The following is a 20,425-nucleotide window of genomic DNA, read 5'->3' as shown; positions in this document are numbered from 1 at the left end:
AACATTTCAGTAAACATTATTATTCAAACCAGAGTTGTGTGTTTTTCTCTTCCTTACTTTAACCTAGTTGCATGTTTTTGTATAACACTTGAAAAGTATCCATTGTTATAAAACAGTTTTTATAACACATACTATACACTTACCCCTGGGACAGGCTACAATTTGTAAGGAAGCCACAACTACCTTATCTGTCCCTCAGTTACACAACAAAGACAATATTCATAAAAATACATGTATTTAGTGAACATTATTGACAATACAATCAATAGACGACACTGCAGCTTGCCCACTGGGACCAAAACCTTTGTTCTTGATAAAAGTTGAATCTGGGGGGTATTCCATCAGCGTCGCTAAAGGAAAATCCAGGCTTATTTTGATGAGTCTTGTGAGAAAATATGCCTGGATTTTCCATTAGCTACAATGATAGAACACCCCCCTGGTTTAATAACACTGTGCTGTTGAGATAATGAACGAAAGAAACTAACGAGACTTATTTGACATAAAACACAAGGCAACACTGAGTGTAATGACAGTGTTTGGGGGGAAAAATACAGAGGAGTAGAGCAATGCTCCTGTAATTTGGTTTACTCTGAGACATTCACACTTGACAGCACACAGAACAACAACATCATCATCTCAGGAAAATGTACACACAGAGTGTTGTTGAAATGTCATCACCCATACTGTCTGTTGTCTTAATCTTCAGAGCGAGCTGTGGATCAATGAAAGGTGATCGTTACCCAGAAAACAAGGGCAACTTCTCCCCAGAATGAAATGTTTCGGATACTGGTTAATCATTACATTTTACACAAATTAGTTGAAATATTGATATCATTGTCATTCATACTCAATTTCATATCCTGATAATGGGAAAGTTGCTAACTGAAATCTCACGCACGCACAAATAAATAATATTTGCAATATATCACGACTGTACAAAATATATTCAACACATGGATGTATATTTGCCGTATTCCATTACGACTAAACAAAAATAATTTCAACACAGCCTCGTGTAGTGAAAAAATAGGTTTTCTTTCAGGGGAAATATTCATATTCACATGGCGTTATCAGACATCCTCTTTGCAGGATCTGACACACCTTTAGTCTTAAGTGAGAGAGAGAGAGAGAGAGAGAACCAAGCCCAGGGAGTGGTGGCGTCACACGTCTGACTCAGACGGGGGTCAGATCTCTGACTCATCCTCAATGAACCCGAACCCGTCCATGGTCGACACGTTGACCCCGGGCGAGAAGTGGTGCTCCCTGTTGTTGCCGTTGAAGCCGATGGAGGAGTGGTTATTGTTCGAGTTACAAGTGGGCGTGGCCGGTCCCAGAGGTTTGTTCTCTGAAGTCCTAGCCTGAATCTGAATGGGTATGTACTCAGCTGACGGCTTCTTCACCTGGCCGGCCCCCGAACTCTGGGAGGAGATGGCGCGGCCCCTCCAACGGCCCGTATACACGTTCCAGGCCAGCAGGGCGGCCAGGGCGATGGAGAGGACCGCCACCGCCACCTGCAGGCCTACCAACCTGCCGTCACTCTGGGGCTCGGGGAGGAGAGGGGGCTCCATAGTCTGTGGTTGTGGGTCTGTCGGGAGCTCTGGTGGAGGGGTGGAGTGATTCTCTGGGGACTCTGTCGCCTCGTCGTCACCCCCAGAGGGCACACTCCCGCCCTCCTCTTTACTGCTGCTAGGCTGCAGCTGTAAGTGATACACGACCACAGTCTTGGTGTACGGCCGAAGTTTGCCCGGTTCTACAGAGTTACAGGCGTACAGGCCGGCGTCTGCGGCGGAGGCGTTGAGGACGAGGAGGCCTCCGGGGTAGATGTAGTACTTGTCGCCGGAGTGCAGCGGCTGGCCGGAGAAATACCAGCGCACCTGCGCCAGGTTGGAGTCTGGCTGACACTGCAGCTTGATGTTGTTCCCAGGAACTAAGGTGTTGTTCTCCGGTTTCACCCTCTCTGGAATACACACACACACACGTACACACACACACACACACACACACACACACGTACACACACACGTACACACACGTACACGTACACGCGCACACACACACACACGCACGTACACGTACACGTACACACGCACACACACGTACACGTACACGCACACACACACACACGTACACACACGTACACGTACACACACACACACACACGCACACACACGTACACGTACACACACACACGCACACACGTACACACACACGTACACACACACACACACACACACACACACACACACACACACAGGTAGACACACACACACACACACGCACACGTACACGTACGTACACACACACACACACACACACACACACACACACACACACACATACACACGTACACACGTACACACGTGTACACACACACACACGTACACACACACACGTACACACACACGTACACACACACACACACACACACACACACACGTACACACACGTACACACACACGTACACACACCCACCACAAAAAGTTGAGTGGTGACTTTGTTGGTAAAGGGGGCTGAAAGTTTGTTCAGTATATCTATTAGCTGTAATGTCAATTTACCTGGCTTTGGACACTGTGAGATATCCCCATCTTTTAGGCTTTGAATCATAGTTCTAAAAGATAAGGAAACAACTAGCCATTAATGTACAACTCTCTTGAAATGGTCACACGATAATAATCAATGTTGGAGGGGATGATTGCTCATCGATGTGTCATACATTCATCATACCTGCACCTGAACAATATAACTGAATCATGTTTTGTTGACGTCACAGCTGGGGTGTTTATTATTAGTCAGGGGTGATTGACAGTGAAAGGTGATGTGTGTTGGAGCTGAAGAACTCCACTGCTGCGACATGTCAGGCCTAATGCTATGCAAGCTGCCTCAGGTGTAAATTGCTGTTGATGAAGCTGTGCATTTCCCCTCTCCTCCGTGTGACTCTGCTTATCAACACACTGCTGTCTCGGAGCTGTCTGAGTGGTCTACCACGTCACCGCAAGGTTCAGGGGTCTATTGCGATCTCTCCTCTCTCACATCAGTGTTTCCTCTATATGCATTGATTCGTGGCGCGCCGCCACGAATGAATTTTCTCCGCCACTAATTGATTCATTGATTCTCGCGCAACGAGAAAGGCAGCGAGGTATTATGAAAAAAAAAAACAGATTGAAGCTAGATGTAGGCCGCTTTCAGACCTACATTTCGTTCTGATTTAGGAAGCAGTAAGTTACAATGTTACAGACTTAGGTTATCGCCCCCACACGCGCGAAGCGACGCGCTTGCAAAACAGTTTTGTGATTGTTCCAAATTTCGCGGGACATTTGGATTTCAGGAAATCCATCTCCTCTCTCTCTCTCTTCGCCTGTCCCTTTAATCCCGTATCCTAATCGAAAATGCAACATCATCAGCGACGACTGTGGGTTATTGCATTTACTGCTGTTCTCTGGTTCATGTTCTTATACCAGTGCTCAGTATACAAGTATTTTAAATGAATATTCGTAATGTAGTCCGGTTCCATGTGTACTCTTGTGTACTTCATATTCGATGAGCTGATGATCTATCTGTGTGTGCTGGGCGTATCTGTCAGTCACATGTATATTATACGGTAACCTATGTACTGTATCCGCGTTCCGCATGTTCTGCTGCTGCTGTAGGATATCTTGGTATTTGATCACCTTCTATATAAAAATCACCTGCGTGACTTTTTTTTCTTTTTAATGTGGCCACCCTCTAGTTTTTGGTGAAATTACGTCTTTGTTTTGAGCGCTATGCGCGCGAAAAATAAACACCCCGCCACTAATATGAAAAATCCTGGAGGAAACACTGCACATCCTTCCTGTCTCTCACACACCTCTACTGTCTCCAAAGTCTCCTGTCTGTCTCCCTCTATGCTGTCTGTCTGTCTGTCTGTCTCCCTCTATGCTGTCTGTCTGTCTGTCTTTGCAGGCCCTGTACTTGTTGTTTGGCCCCAGGACATCTGGACCGGTCAGGAGTTGTGTATCTTTTGAAACTGTTACAAACCCTAGAACAGCCCAAGGCTGCAGAGATAATGACCTCTCTGTCTTCTCAATCCCCAAAAAACTTTCCACTTCGTCTGTGACGATTGTCTAATGAGGTAAAGATTGCTTTCCCGCGGGGGAGAACTTTAACTCATGTGGGACAATGGCATATGTGTACTCTTACTGCAGCGATAAAGCCTTCCGACTCCTCTGAAGGCTGAAGAAGTCCCTACAGAGCGTACATACGTTTGTGACTGCGCTGGTGAGCCGGGCACTGGGGAGCAGCGGGCAGTGGAGCGGTCCCAGACACAGTAGGGGTCTCTGGCCAGGACACAGTCCACACAGGACCCGGAGCGGCCGCAGTCACTGAGAGGCATCTGTACCGCACCGTACTCAGAGCCTGCATACAGCTGGCCCTGGGGGGGCAACAACACAACACAACACACACACACACACACACACACACGCACACACGCACACACGCACACACGCACACACGCACACACACACACACACACACACACACACACACACACACACACACACACACACACGTCAGCATGAGGAGGAAATGAAAACGTGTGATTCACCTCGAACGTTATAGTATAAGTGCTGCTTAAATGATTAACTGAGATATACACTGATCCCGGGTAAATCATTATGGTGATATCCATGAATGGCATAATAACAGCATAACTGAATTGGTGGATCCGTGTTTGAGAGTTCCTGTGGTCAGTTACCTTGGTGGACGAGAGACGCAGGATCCTGATAGGCTCGGAGGCCTGGAACAGCTGCACCTCCTGGATGATGAACATCTCCCCGCCGTAGTTCACTGACTTCTGCACAAAGCCGTTCTCTGGCAGGAGAGAGAGAGCAGGGCGCTGGTCACTGTCTGACCTCAACAACAACAGAACCACTTCTCCACTGAGGGACGAGCTCATAAAATGGTGTTTCCCTTAAATTACAGTTTAAGACACAGCCAGCTTAAGGAGGGTCCTAGAACAAAACTGTTTAGTAACTACTGTCTAAATAGAAGAGATCAGTTTCAGGGCTGTGTGTGTGTGTGTGTGTGTGTGTGTGAATGACTGAGTGAATGTGTGTGAGTGAGTGTGAGTATGAGTGTGCGAGTGTGTGTGTGTGTGAGTGTGTGTGATTGTTAGTGTGAGTATGATTATGAGTGTGTGAGTGTGTGTGTGAGTGTGTGAGTGAGTATGTGAGTGTGTGAGTGTATAAGTGAGTGTGTGAGTGTGTAAGTGAGTGTGTGTGTGTCTGTAAGTGAGTGTGTGTGTGTGTGTGTGAGTGTGTAAGTGAGATTGTGAGTGTGAGTGTGTAATGCGGGGTACACACATAAGGAGTTTTTGGCCGGTTTTGGCACGATTTTCGGAAGTCTGAAAACGACAGAAAACGCCCGGTTATCAGATGGATCTTAACATTTTCCTATAACAAAATCCTGGGGTGTGAGGTGTGTTAAGAGTCAATTCTCTTCAATTGTCAATCAACTCTCAACCTGCTCGGAAAATGGGCGTGGGGAACGACAGATTCCAGACTCTGTAGTCTAGAGTCTCGTTCCCCAAGCCAGAAATCTCGCGTGAACCCATCCTTTTAATATTGCCTTTAAATTACAAAATAATTAAATTAAGATTATATAATGATTAAAGCACTTTGAGCCGCAACGTTTGCAGGAAAAGCGCTATACAAATAAAGTTATTATTATTAAGACGAAGTCAGCTCGCTTCTTGATTGGCGAGCAGGGTTGCCAGATGGGAATGACATTTTCCACCCTAACCACTGTCTAAAACCGCTAATTCCACCAAACAATCTGGCAACCCTATGGTTTCTGGTCGGAAGTATTGAACACATTTCACATTTACGATTGCCGGCCACGCCCATTTTCCGAGCAGGTTGCCGGGAGAGATTGACTCTTAACACACCTCACACCCCAGGATTCTGTTATAGGAAAATGTTAAGATCCATCTGATAACCGGGCGTTTTCTGTTGTTTTCAGACATCCGAAAATCGCTGAAATCGCAGAAAATCCGTATGTGTGTACCCCACTTTAGTGTGAATATGTGTGTGTGAGTGAGTGTATGAGTGAGTGTGTGAGTGAGTGTGTGAGTGAGTGAGTGTGAGTGAGTGAGTGTGTGAGTGAGTGAGTGAGTGTGAGTCTGTAAGTGAGTGTGTGTGTGTGTGTGTGTGTGTGTGTGTGTGTGTGTGTGTGTGTGTGCAGGGTACCTGTGCCTATGAACATGACAGGGTGAGTCTCTCCGTCCAGAGCGAGCACGCTGTCCACCACGATGCGTGTGAGCATGGCTCCCTTCTTGACCAGCACCGGCGCCCCGGTCAGCGGGCGTACCGGCTCGTCCATGAGGGGCCGGTCCCGGATGAACTGCAGGGTCTTGTCAGGCAGGTCCAGAGAACGCTTCATCCCCTGTTTCCGCATTGCATTGTTGATACACTTGGAACACACAAGCCCAGGGAATGTTCCTGTTAGTTCTACGTACGTATGCTGTATTTTTGTTGTTGTTGTTTACTTATTTTATCTCTTTCTAAGTATTCATTCATTCATATAAATCAATAATAATATAATATATGCTAGTTAGCTGACGCATTTGTGACTGCTCCTGGTGTTTCTGGACACCTCTCGGAAATGAGAAAGACGTCAAATTCGTCTTGAAAGTTTTTTTTTTTTTTTTCAGATTTTCGTTTTTTTAGCTAACATTCAACTCGAAGATGTGAAGTACCCACTCGTTATTTTTCCGAACAGTTTTACGTTAATTAAATAAGTGTAATCTATAACACAATGACTTCGTTTCTTGTTGTTTGATGGGGATTCATTATATTTGATGGGGATTTTCTGTGCTTAGTGATTTCAGGTGTAGCAACTTTCAAATACTCATGTCGTCTTCAATTTGTTTCCGATTTCAATGTATGATGCATCATTTGAAAGCTTACAATCTGTAGTTTAAGCACATGTAAAAAACAGAAAAATGACTTCGCCTACAGGTAGCCCTTTTCATTGGCCTGTGTCACATTTATCCGAAGCAACTTACATTGCAGTGAGTGCATACATTTTCCCGTATATATGGTCCCAGCGGGAATCGAACCCACAACTTAAGCGTTTGTTAGCACAATGCTCTACCTACTGAGCCACAGAGGACCACTGGTAGATGAAATGCTCAGTTTTTGTATAACAAGTTTGTTCTGTTCCGTGTTATTGGTCAAAAAAATATCCTTTAAAAAAAAAATCTCTGAAAAAAAAAAAAAGAGTGATTATGAGACTCACAGCTCCAGGCCTTGGGACGGGCAGCTCTCCGCTGTACATGACCCACTTCACGTGGGACGTCTCCACCGTCACCGGCGTCTTAAACTTCCCCTCGTCGAACACGTCCCCGATGTCCGCCACGCTGTACTTACACACCGCAGACATGTCTGACGAACTCCTGGTACAAACACACACAATCAGAAACACATGAAATACTTTTTACAAACGTTTGATTATCAGCCGTGGCATGAGAATGGCGTATCGCGGTGAGGTATGTTGTTTGCGTGGGTTTAAAGTAACCAATGTAAACAGACCCGAATTTCTCCCAGATAAGACTACATTCCACAGTAACACACCAGCCAGTCTCTAGCCATACTACTTAGTCGGTTACTTACGACTGGGGAGTGAACACGGCGTAGAAAGCGCTCTTCCTCCAGTCGTCGTTCTTCAGCAGGAAGACGTCCTGCACAATGGAGGGCAGGCTGGGCCCGGGCAGGGAGCAGTCCAGACGGGCCTTCAGGAACGACGTCCACTTCCTCTGCAGGGTCCTCTGACCACCCATATCCCCCTGGACGCCCCCAACCACGGGGAGAGAGAGAGAGAGAGAGAGAGAGAGAGAGAGAGAGAGAGAGAGAGAGAGAGAGAGAGAGAGAGAGAGAGAGAGAGAGAGAGACAAAGAACGACCTTAATCATGGAATTAACCTCCAGAACACACTTAAGCTTAATAATACTCTTAAAATGTTTTTTTACAACATTTATCCTCTCTTATCTCTTGTCTGTTATTTATTATGTTTAGTTTTATCCGCCAATTTAGTAACTTGCATCTGTACTTGAAGGCCAAACAGAACAGTCCCAGACAGAAAGTAACTCCCTAATACCTTATAATTGGTCTTGTGTAGGGTACCAAACTGATAACGTGCCTATTAAAATAGGAAAACTGATAAGATATCTAACTAACTGGTGCTAGAAGAATGAACAATAAAACCTTTGAAAGAAAGATATATCCTAACACATCCGTGATCAGACTTAGCTGGGGTGCTGCAGCTGAAGAGAATCAAATAGAGTGCAAAAAAGCAGCATTTGCATACTCAAATCAGTGCAAAATTGTTTATTGCGAGCTTTCAGTCTCAAGGCTCTCGGACCATTGTAAACAACGTATGACGTGTCACTTATCAATCAAACCAATCGACGGTCTGCAGCGTCACATCGTAGCACGGATCAAATCAAATCAAATCAAATTTTATTTGTATAGCGCATTTCTTACAAGATGCAACTCAATGCGCTTCACACAATGAACATTTTCAGTCAATCAGTCAATCAATCAATCAATACTGACAGAATGTCACATGTTCCAAGGTTTTGTAAAGACCTCCTGGTTAAATAAATAAAAAAGTAAGAAATAAACGGAGCAGACATGGTGTCAATCCAATCCTAGTCAGACGAGAAAGTACGGCACCTTCGGAGCGAAGCGTCAAATACGGTACGGTACCTTGCAGACCCGCGCCACCCGAGACACCAACAGCTTGTTGTAGAAGTCGTACTCCATGGCGTTCTCGCTGAAGAACAGATAGACCTTGTCGTCGTCCCCCTCTATGCTGTTATGACTCTCAGGGACAAGGTTCATGTACACAAAGTTTGGCTCTGAAATCATACAGCACACAGCACATACACACCAGAATGAGCACCCCGGTTCTGTTCTGTTTGTTCAATTGCGATTGAAAACACCACTTTGACCGCTTAAGTCTAACTGCTTCAAACTCATGTTGTAGGGGACATTCTTCATGTTGTAGGGGACATGCTTCATGCGACACAGCCACATTTGACTATTCGCTGTCCTTCTTCAGCTGTTTGGCGATGTCACAGATATCTGCTATGTCGACATGGGCTACTGTCACAGTACATGGATGTCAGGGGAGGCCAGTGGGGGGAGACACCGGAGGGCAGGCTCATTGCAACGCACGGAATGGAATAAGGAATGATACCATTCCTCATTCCATTCGTCACAATGAGCCCCGTCCTCCGATTTCTACCTCCACCAGCCTCCTCCCTGATGGATGTCTATGGAGACAGCAGGAGGAGGAGGAGGCGGGACAGCTTACCGTTGAGCCAGGAGCTTTTGAATTCAGTGCGGAGTGCAGAGGGGGAGCTGCGGAGGACCACGGGCTCAGAGCCCAGGAAGTTGATGGAGGTAGCAGAGTACAGGTCACTTCCTGTCAGGACGGAAGGAAGGAAGGACAAGAATCAGAACCGCCTGGGGAATCGTGGATCTTCTGAAACTGGGCGATGATGTTGACACATCTGGTTGACTTTGGTTGCTCTCGTCTGGAGAGTTGGGTCTGGGTTTACACACCGAGTCACTTTTCAGTTGGTGCACTTTGAACTTTGAATGGGGGGGGGTCCACTACACTGCTCTGTCCTTGACTAGCTTTTACTTCATCAATGTAGGGTTACTTATTTACGTTACTTATTATTATTATTGTGTTTTTTGTATCTGAATGCTGCAATGCCAATGTTGAGGAACCAAAGCCAAAGAATTTTACTCATGTGTACTTGAGTAACAGAGTACAGTGAGTTGTAATCAAAGCGATTCTGATTCTGACAGCTAAGTATGTGAGAAGAAGAAAAACAAAACAGCCACATACCAACCATGACGGAGGAGTATCTCTGGAACGGATCAAAGGGGCATTTGCCTTTGCCCTCTTCCTGCTTGTCCTCCAGCCTCAGCTGTCCTTCCGAGTAGGTCTGTCAGAGACCACACACAGAGGCTGCTTAGCGGTGTTTACTCTCAGGTCGTGGTACTGAACACACACACGATTACTGCTACCGCTTGTATTAATGCCTCGGAGGTGTAACGCGTGGAGAGGTCTTAAAATGTAAGTGGTGTGACGCTGCCTGAGGAGCCGTAGTTGACAGAGGGCACGTGGCTCAGGTGTCTGAGGTATGAGGTATGAGGTATGAGGTGTCAGAGGTATGAGGTGTCAGAGGTATGAGGTGTCAGAGGTATGAGCACATTTCAGCGTAAATACTCAGAGGAGGACAACTGCCTGTAGTCAGTCACATGATATATAGTGTCAAACGTCAACAGCAGGGCTATTCTTACAGGGAGATTCCCGTCCTGCCACGCTATGCTATGCTATGCTTACCATGTAATCACAGGTGGGGCTGAAGGCGTTGGTCCCACACACGTACATTCTGTTGTCGCTCACTGTGTGCAGGGTGCGAATGTAGTTACGGCATTCAACCTGGAACAGGAGGGACACGGAGGGACAGTTTTCAAGGCCGGAGATGTATTAGTGCAAACACACACACACACACACGCGCGCGCACACACACACACACGCACACGCACGCGCACACACACACACACACACACACACACACACACACACACACACACACACACACACACACACACACACACACACACACACACATACATCCTGTCACACACAAACAGGCCCTCAGGAATTTAGTTGGAAAGCACTGGTCAAGGTTGTTTCAGTAATTCATGTAAAAATAAATACTTCAAAGAGTGATTTGTGTAGAGCTCTGTTTCATGATGGATCTACTTACCTCTGCATGTTTTCCTTTGTACGTGCATTCTCTCTGCTTCTCCTCTGTCACATTCCAGTACACCTGCAATGACAGGGAGCCTCATGTCAAAGCGTACTCCAGTCCACGTCAGTGTAACCTACATGGCAGGATCACTTCTTCTTGGGTTGCAACAAAAGGTCTAAACTATGGCAAGGAACAGGCTTTCTTTTTTATTTGGAGAAGTGTCTTCGGAAAGTATTCAGACACCTTTACTTTTTCCACATTGTGTTGTGTTATAGACTCAAGACTCCTAATTTAAAATGGATTAAATTAAAATAATTTGCCATCAATCCACACACAATACCCCCGATTGACAAAGTAAAAAAAAGTTTTTTGAAATGTCGATAAATGTATTAAAATTGAAATACAGAAATACTGTATGTACATAATTATTCAGACCTTTTGCTATGACACTCTTAAAAGTAGCTACAATGCAAACATAAATAAGGATAATAGTCAATGTCATTTTGGAATGAATATCTTTGTTTTTATAGGGTCCCTGATTTGCATAGGAATCAATTACACACTGTGTGGATCAGGTTGTCATTACAAAATGAGCAAATGAAGAGAAACAAAACTGCTCATAGTTGGGGGCCTTAGGGATATTTTTGTGCAAATTTGTGCAAAATATTTATGAAATACTATTTTATGTTTTTTGACTATTAGAAACACATTAGAATGCTTATATTCATGATTGGGTGTGTCTGGACCCCTAATTTGCATAATGCATATTTTTTAAAAATGTTTTGGCTTTTGGGTCAGGTCGATTGGCAAATGTCAATGTCCTTGCTGTGACGTATTGCGTCGGTCTTGCAGGTGTGATGGGTGCCGCCAAATGCATTGTACTTCTGACATTGACATTCTCGGTTGCAGGTTGGCATCTTCTGTATTAGCTGCACAGGGTTTGAGGAACTCTGGACCATGGAGGACGATATCATTGAACACTCGTAAGGGTTCAGCAACAGATGTTGTGAGACAGTTGGACAGGAAGGAGCCGTCAAATGTGTGGCCTCGTTGTAAGCAGTACTTGTGTAAAACCAAGGTGGCCCTCATCAACAGAATTGCCTCATCCTGAGCCAATTGTTCCTCTTAGCCACTTGCAATGTAGGTTTCCCTCCCCTTCTGGTGTTCACTCTATTCAGGCAGATAGCTGAGGAGATGTTGCTTGAATGTTGTTTTGTGGGGTTCATAATCAGACACAAATACCTGTGTTTTTTCATAAGGTTCCTATAGAGTTGCCGTAATAGGAGATTGTGAAGGAGGATCTGAATCCTCAACCAGAGCAACAATTTGTGCAATAGTTAGATGGTCAAAGGTTGTCCCCCACTCACTGGTAGATGCTTCCCCTTCTGACACCCTGGCCTGGCAGTGTCATGAGATGCTTGCCGTTTTGCAAAATATCGCAACATGAGAACATTTGGCATGTAGTACACACCTGCTGCGTGCACATCGGAAGCTTGTGTAACTAATCTACCAAGAAGCTAAAAATGTTTACAGGATTCTGCTCAGATTTTCAGATTGGAAGCAACATTATCTGTTACTGCCTTGTGAAGGTCATCCATATCTCCCCCTCTAGCGCCCTGGCTAAATCATTAGAGCATACTCTGAGCTACATCTGGGCCAAATATGGTGCTTTTGCACAAATTTGCACGAACATAGCCTCATATAGCCCTAAGGCCCCCAACTATCAGGAATGAGGCCTGAGGGAGGACTTACAAAAATCTACAGAGTTGAATGGCGGAGAGGAAGAAGCACAGTCGATGGGACAACATAAGTTCAGTCACTCTCCAAAAGTGTGTGTTTGTAACAATGAATTCAAGTGATACAGCAAAGAAAGTGGCTGTAAATGTGTTTGGTTTTACTACAAAGTTAAGCAAAGCAAAGCTTAAGTTTAGTGCAAATCCAGCACGTGCAATGCAGTTTCTGCACCATCTCTGGTGTGAAGAATAGTGGAGCTGCATAAAGTTATGGGTATGTTTGTCACTGGCAGGGACTGGGGAGTTTGTTAGGATCAAGAGAAGAGAGAGCCTATTAAAGTAATTTGTTGATGACATGTTTTCATATTAGCTCATTTTATGGGTGTCATAGCAAAGGGTATGAATACTTACATACATGAGGTATTTCTCTACTTAATACATACAAGAAAAAAAACATGTTTTCGCTTTGTCATTCTGGGATATTGTGTGTGGATTAATGGCAAATTATTTTAATTTAATCCATTTTAAATCGAGTCTATAAAAATGTGGGAAAAGTGAAGGGGTCTGATTACTATCCGAAGGCACTGTATAATACGTTGGGGAACACTATTCATCATATTCAAATCCTGTAAACGGTTCTGGGTTTGTTAACTGTTAACTTAACTGTCCCGAGTGTCCGCAATACACTTGATGAAGATTCTTACCCCAGACTTTTTGACAGATATGTTATTGATGTCCAGGGCGAAGACAGCCTCCCGAGCCCCCAGCAGCAGCAGACCCAGGTCCTCCCTCATTAACATGGTGGAGTAGTTCCAGAAGCCTTCCTCTCTGAACAGCTTCATATTGTCTAAACAGGAAAGAAAACACATCAATGCTACCGGTACTACCCCTGTAGTCTCGTGTAGCTATAGCCTCCAAATCACCTTGTTCTCACGCCTTTTTTAAAAGTTCTGGAGAACTTGAGAGATTAGGCGGTCTGGCTTGGATTGAACTGGTCAGAGCGATGGGAGAATGTGCTGACGATTTGATTGGATGTTACATTCCCAGAACCCTCCCCAACATGCCCGTAGAATGGTTGCTTGTTGTCATATGTGTCGTCTTTTCCTGACCGGGTAGGATTATTTTGCAGAAATTTTAAGAAAACCTGAAGGAAAACTAAATGTATTTTTGCGGGGGAGTTCCGCCCCCAAGCTGGGTTAATTTAATTGGTTTAACCCATCGTGAGGCGTTGCACATTTCAAACAGGTTTGTTACTTTCTGCAGGATTTCCCCAGGCCTTCCCGAACTAGGAAAGCCGGGTCTCAACATGGTTGCTACCTCTGTCACACAAATCATGCTAGTTCCCAAATCAAAACGGAATAAGACATGTCATTCTACGCCTGCTGCTCACTAGTAATAAATATCAAAGCAAACCCTTAAAAAACGGAAACTGAAAGTCCTTTCATTGTTATAGGAAACAGATGCCCTATCAAGGAAACAGGAAGCGGAAGAAAGTGACTTCTTACTCTGGTAGAGGACGGTCTTCCGTGGGACACAGTGGAGAGAGTTGTGTTCACTGAGTGACAGAGGGAGGAACAGTCCACAAAGCACGCTCAGGGCAGAGAGGGGAGACATGGCTTGGTGCCCTGGGGTGGGCTGGGGTGGGGTTGAGCACTGCTGTTTCTCAGTCCTGCTCACGCACAATAGCACCACACACACACAGCAGATCAGGGACAGACCATGGTCCTGATAGAGGCTTCGGTCTAGGTGTCCTGGTGGGTAGGTGTTTAGGTCGGTGTCAGCCTCCAACACAGGCGTCTGGCACTGGTGCTGCCTCCTCTACAGGCAGGGAGGGGAGCCATGGTGTCACTGCTCCTGGTGGAGGAGGATGGGGAAGATCAACCCCCCAGTACAGGGGATCTGATTCTGGTCCAGAGGCTGTGGATGAATTAGAACATCATGAATTAGAGAGAGAGAGAGAGAGAGAGAGAGAGAGAGAGAGAGAGAGAGAGAGAGAGAGAGAGAGAGAGAGAGAGAGAGAGAGAGAGAGATAGAGAGAGAGAGAGAGAGAGAGAGAAAGAGCAAGAGAGAGAGAGAGAGAGAAAGAGCAAGAGAGAGATAGAGAGAAAGAGAGATAGAGAGAGAGAGAGAAAGAGCAAGAGAGAGATAGAGAGCAAGAGAGAGAGAGAGAGAGACAGATAGAGAGCAAGAAAGACAGAGAGACAGCGAGAGAGAGAGCTGGAATACACAGTAGCATAGTCTGGATACGTACAAGTAAATAGAACACAATCATGAGGAAATATAATATCATAATGTTATGATCGTGTCACAAAAGCCCTAGAACAACAAACAATACTGGTTTTGTCAGTAGCAGGCCTGCGCTACTGTACAGGGAAATGACTCAGTACAGTACATGTGAAAAAGGAGAACACTAATGTCTGTGCCTGAGATTCAAATAAAGAAGATTTCACTCGGCGCCTCTTCCACTCTCTCTTCCTGGCTTCCCCCCACCGCCCCCTCCCCACCCCACTGATAAGGAGCTGAGTCTGCTGCTTCCTACTGATTAGCAGCTGTGTGGATAATCTCAGGTTTGGGCATGCAAGCAGATCAGATCACAATCACGATAATCTCTCACAAAGTTCCCTGTGTGAGATGTTCCCACATGGAGGCTAATACTTAGCTAGTATCTAAGTAGCTAATTCTACTGCTATGAAAACGCAAACGCACAAACAACTGTAACTGGCTTCTTTCACAGTGCAGAGACACTGTCAGAAGAACTAAAAGAAACTAAAAGCACTAAAAGAGAAGGATCATTCACTGTGAGGTGAGCCTTCTCTCCACACAGCTCCTGACTTGCTGAAAGAGCCACAACATATCCAAACGTGCTCTTAAGAGCTGCACACACTACTGTAGGTACTCTAAAAGCCCCACGCTAGGAGCCCCCACACACCCCTTCAATCATGGAAGCGCCCCTACCTCCCAACTGTCATGCGGGTTCCTTCCTTGTTGTTAGTTCAAACACAAGAGGAACGAGCCGGTGCTTGCTAGAGGCAGCTCTCGACTGTTGGCAGAGCGGGGATACTTGACATACTTTTACGCCTCAGGCGCTGGGGCTAAAGTAAAGCGCTACAGCTGGTTAGAGTGACTGACTAGAGTTATTATTCACTGTCTTTGACAGATATTTCCAAACAGTGAGGACAGGCAGGTATGCCTACAATAATAGAACACAGCAGTTGTGTGTCTCTCCCCCCCCCCCCCCAACTCATCCCATGTGTTACTGGTGCCACAAACAGTGCATGTGGTGGTGGTGGGAGGGCGAAACTAACAATGGTAAAGAAGATCTATCAAGCTTAATGAGGCCTACAACCTACCTTGTAACAACGACTCACCTTACTGAATTTTCTTTATGAGACATAAGAAAACATACGGCATTAAATCCTCCAAACCTTTTAAAACCGCAGACAAATGAGGCATCGAAGCTATGGTCGTCCGGTCATGCTCTGTGAAGTTTGAATGTACATGCCCCTGCACAATCCGCCCCCCTCCCACGGGTTGTGACTCAAACTACAACGCAACGCACCATCTGAAATGATGTCATTGGCCTCCAGGTAATAGGTCACCATTCAAATCAGCCCTTCGATGTGAAGACACCTAAACCCCGTGATCAGTCACCCTCACCTTCAGGTGTGCTTTTAAATGAAGCATAAAAGTATGCGTGAACACAATGGTGCGAAATCCAATGGTGTGTTTTTTATCTAGGGGATTTATGCTCATTTTTCCTGTACAGCGAGCAAAACCAGCTTGAGCATTTATGCAACACAAAATATAGCATCGCATAGGCCAGGTTGTATCATCTGTACAACTGAAACACCTCAACTTTTCACCTAAACTGTTATTAGCCTACATATTATCATACTATCAGTATCATAAAATCTACCACCACAGGCCTATGTAAATATAGTAACCACAATGACCTGTGCTCATGAGCATATACAGTATATGAGCTATCAATGTCAACAATGAAAAAGAAAAAAAAAGGGAGAAAAGTGGAAAATGTCCAAAGGCTATCCATAATCCAGCACGCTCCGACCGCAGAGAGATATCAGGTAATCACTGAACACACACACATTTACCTATTCATATGAATGCATAACGTGGAGGAGTGGCGGAAATGCTGTCAAAACTCAGACCACAGGAGGAGATACCATCAGACCTGTCCGCCTCTCAAAACAGGTGCGGTGGACTGCGTCATGGGATATCATCTGATAGCTTTAGGCGACGATAACTACAGGCCCACTCCCATATCACCAGGCACTAGGTAGGCCTACTCCTAGCAACTCCCATATCACCAGGCACTAGGTAGGCCTACTCCTAGGGACTCCCATATCACCAGGGACGACTAGGCTATTGGCTTTAACTTTAACTGCCTCTTCATTTGAATCCATTCTAGAATGCCTGACTAATCTTTTACCGGCCAGACACAGAGTGGGACTATAGTCTAACTGTAACTGATTAACCAGGAGGGCTGAATGGCCGTGATACTGTGTTCCATCAGGCAGGGCTTTGAACAGGAAACTGGCTCTGGGAGGGTTAGTTCAACCTTTTGACACTCCTTGTGTCATAGCCTCTGTTGTGAAACACTCGTCTGTGGAAACTGAAACACACCCAGTTCAGGCCCGGGCTATGTTTTTGCTCCCAGATAAGTAAAATAAATCATTTTAGTCATAGTCAAAACAGTTCACCAATTTTCGTTTTGAGGGCGAGAGGGGGTTAATCAACTGGAATAATAATAATAAAACAAATGTAGGCCTAAGGACTTGTCATACCTACATGGTCTCAGAGCCAAGGACCGAGATTCTAAACGCTTTGACATTCAAATTTAACCACTAATTGTGTCAAAGTTATCGGCGTTGTTGTTTTTTTCCGCAATGGGTTGTATACAAAAGCCTGTGTACTAACAAGTAACAACTTCTTCTTTCAAAGACGTAGGCTACTCCTCGCCTACCAAATGTAGCCCAAACAGAGGAGCATGCCTGACTTGGCAGGGTACACATGGGCAAGTCTCAGCAGGAGGAACCCAGACACAAGACGATACGAACTCCCTCGAATCTCCCTCACAGAGTCACACTCAAACACAAACACACACAACACAGCTCCATGGAAAAGAGAAACACCCATCCCAAGCCAGCTCAGACACACAACAGAGACCGGGGGGCGATTGCACCAATTCTTGTAATTAACTCTTATTACTCAGACACCAGTCAACCGCGACAAGTCTTTTTTATTTATAAATAAAGAAGCTTACATCTGTCTCTCATGTATACCATTTATGTCTCCACAGAAGACCTGTTTGATCACACCCCAAAATCCAGATGTTACATTTGTAACATTGGATGGGGTCAGAGACATCGAATTAGACTAGTATAACTAGAGATATTGTACAACTCTGTAATGGTCTCTATATGCAACGGATGGTACTCAGACCATACCCATTGGCAACTTTATTTGCACCGTACAATCCCAAGTCTATCAAAAGATTTGTATAATTAATACCATCTCTATTCTCTACAATGTTCATCTTATAGCTGCATGGCTTAGTGGAAATTGCGGTAACATTGCATTACAATCTCCCTGAACCTAACAGCCATGACATAACCTAGAAACCTAGATGCTAGAAAGATACAAAAACATTGACACGTCAACCATGTCAATGTTCAGCCAATAGAACATTAATCAAATTCGAACACCTCTCGGCCAATCACAACACTTGTTTTCATCCACCCATCAATGGATATGGATAATGGATACTGATAATGGATATTTAAGCCCTGGGGGGGACTAAAAACATACAAATTAAGAGTAACATTTACCCCTCAAAAACTACTTTTCCCAATAAAACTTGCAGATGGTGAGATATTAGACATATTCACGCAGCAAGAAGACCTCACTGTGCATGAATTGAGTGAGCTTCATCTCTCTATGTTGTTTCTGATTGGAGAAAAGCAGGATGTTACAATTGACCCCTGTTATTTGTCCTCGATCTCCCCCACAGCCTGGTCCCCCTTAGGCACTGGGGTCATCCACCATCTGTGTCAAAGGCTCCACTTGTAGAATCGATACATATCGACACCAATGTTAACCTGCCCCAGATCATGTGAAGCAGCATCCTGCACCAATCACAATGGGATTGGATACAAATGCATGTGTCAATACTACACCACAATGTTTAACGACAAGAATACAGACATGTTGGACTTTTTAAAGTTAGACAGTGGTCTAACATTTGGCATTTCGTGAGCTTAGAATGATAAGGTTCTATCTCCATTTAGGGCAGTTCAGAGATATTGAGAGTCAAAGTTTTTACATTCCATTATGTTTTGTGAGATGGAACCTTTGTAATTTATTAATTATTAACTCAAAAATGTCAACATTTTAAAAATAAAACCACACAGGCATTAATAAACACCTAATGGATCAGATTATGTAAAAAACTCAATTTTGACAAAAATGGAGATAGAACCTTATAATTCTAACGTCACGATTTGGCATTTAGCACTGCTACACTGGATTTGGACAAGGATTTTAAATGTAACGTAAATAAATGTAATAATTTTGATATTTGACATTACAACAATAAGACTTGAGTGAAAATGTATGATTATCATCCAATTAAAAGACATCTTGTCATAATAATATGATTCATAACGTTGAATATCTGATCTGCTGATCACTGTGGGTGAATAAACTGTGTGAGTTCATCCGTTTGATTTATTGATAAGACAAGCAGTACTTTCTGATCTCCTGTAGCTACGCCACCTGGGAAAACTCAAGTGGATTTCGAGATTCTGTAATTACTGTCATTATTTATTTACCTATAGTAAGAACAATTCGTGACGTTAGAATTATAAGGTTCTATCTCCATTTTTGTCAAAATTGAGTTTTTTACATAATCTGATCCATTTTTAAAATGTTGACATTTTTGAGTTAGTAATTCATAAAATACAAAGGTTCCATCTCACAAAACATAATGGAATGTAAAAACGTTGACGCTCAATATCTCTGAACTGCCCTAAACGGAGATAGAACCTTATCATTCTAAACGGAGATAGAACCTTATCATTCTAAACGGAGATAGAACCTTCTCATTCTAAACGGAGATAGAACCTTATCATTCTAAACGGAGATAGAACCTTCTCATTCTAAACGGAGATAGAACCTTCTCATTCTAAGCTCACGAACTATCGAAAAAGTCAAAACGTCGCGGGAGTCGCTCTGCGCTACAACGAGTGAACTGTCTTAAAGCCACGGCTTAAAAGTCTGGTCCCCACGTAACGTTACAGCTAAACACATTCGCTCAGACTAACAGTGAATTATGTTCAAAAGTTCAAAGAGTAACACACTTGTTTACCTTTCACGTGCTTTAGTTAGTCTCTCTCTATTCCGTTAGAAGTTGACCAAAGTGTTCCATGGGCGCGAGCAGTGTTCTGTCTCTGACTCCACCTGTAACATCCAACAGCGCGAGGGACAGGTTGTGATAGTCACGTGCTGGTTGTTTTCTTCCACCAACTTGTACCTGGCTGGCCGGGAGCCAATAGCTGAGGCTGGTTAAGCCTACCACGTGACACCTGTTTTTCAATTTCAAACATTGCTCACTGCTACATTGATTTCGTGACGTTAGAATTATAAGGTTCTATCTCCATTTTTGTCGAAATTGAGTTTTTTACATAATCTGATCCATTAGGTGTTTATTAATGCCTGTGTGGTGTTATTTTTTAAATGTTGTCATTTTTGAGTTAGTAATTCATAAAATACAAAGGTTCCATCTCACAAAACACAATGGAATGTAAACACTTTGACGCTCAATATCTCTGAACTGCCCTAAACGGAGATAGAACCTTATC

At 44.3% G+C, this 20,425-nt stretch overlaps 1 protein-coding gene across 1 annotated transcript; it reads right to left on the bottom strand.

Annotated features, from left to right (window-relative positions):
• Positions 1–155: 155 nt before the first annotated feature.
• LOC308162945 (semaphorin-4E) lies at positions 156–20,038 on the bottom strand. The gene is made up of 15 exons (XM_080537093.1): positions 19,933–20,038; positions 14,051–14,462; positions 13,250–13,392; positions 10,828–10,890; positions 10,398–10,496; positions 9,897–9,996; positions 9,354–9,464; positions 8,744–8,895; positions 7,650–7,822; positions 7,276–7,432; positions 6,225–6,447; positions 4,733–4,848; positions 4,239–4,408; positions 2,556–2,608; positions 156–1,957 (listed from the first exon to the last, which is right to left on the bottom strand). The coding sequence occupies exons 2-15, from the start codon at positions 14,157–14,159 to the stop codon at positions 1,185–1,187; spliced, it is 2,442 nt and encodes an 813-aa protein (XP_080393219.1). The 5' UTR covers positions 14,160–14,462; positions 19,933–20,038; the 3' UTR covers positions 156–1,184.
• Positions 20,039–20,425: the final 387 nt, after the last annotated feature.

The sequence above is a fragment of the Nansenia antarctica genome (assembly GCF_963989245.1).
Source record: "Nansenia antarctica genome assembly, chromosome: 7".
NCBI lineage: Eukaryota > Metazoa > Chordata > Actinopteri > Argentiniformes > Microstomatidae > Nansenia > Nansenia antarctica.
This window is presented reverse-complemented; position numbering and strand designations above follow the sequence as displayed.

Bases quoted from the DNA above. Each gene is read 5' to 3' on its own strand.
- LOC308162945 (XM_080537093.1), bottom strand. From the start codon at position 14,159: ATGTCTCCCCTCTCTGCCCTGAGCGTGCTTTGTGGACTGTTCCTCCCT. The intron at 9,465-9,896 runs GTATGTGGCTGT...CCGTCCTGACAG, and splicing joins ATACTCCTCCGTCATGGTTG to GAAGTGACCTGTACTCTGCT. The intron at 7,823-8,743 runs GTACCGTACCGT...GGGGGCGTCCAG, and splicing joins GGGTGGCGCGGGTCTGCAAG to GGGGATATGGGTGGTCAGAG.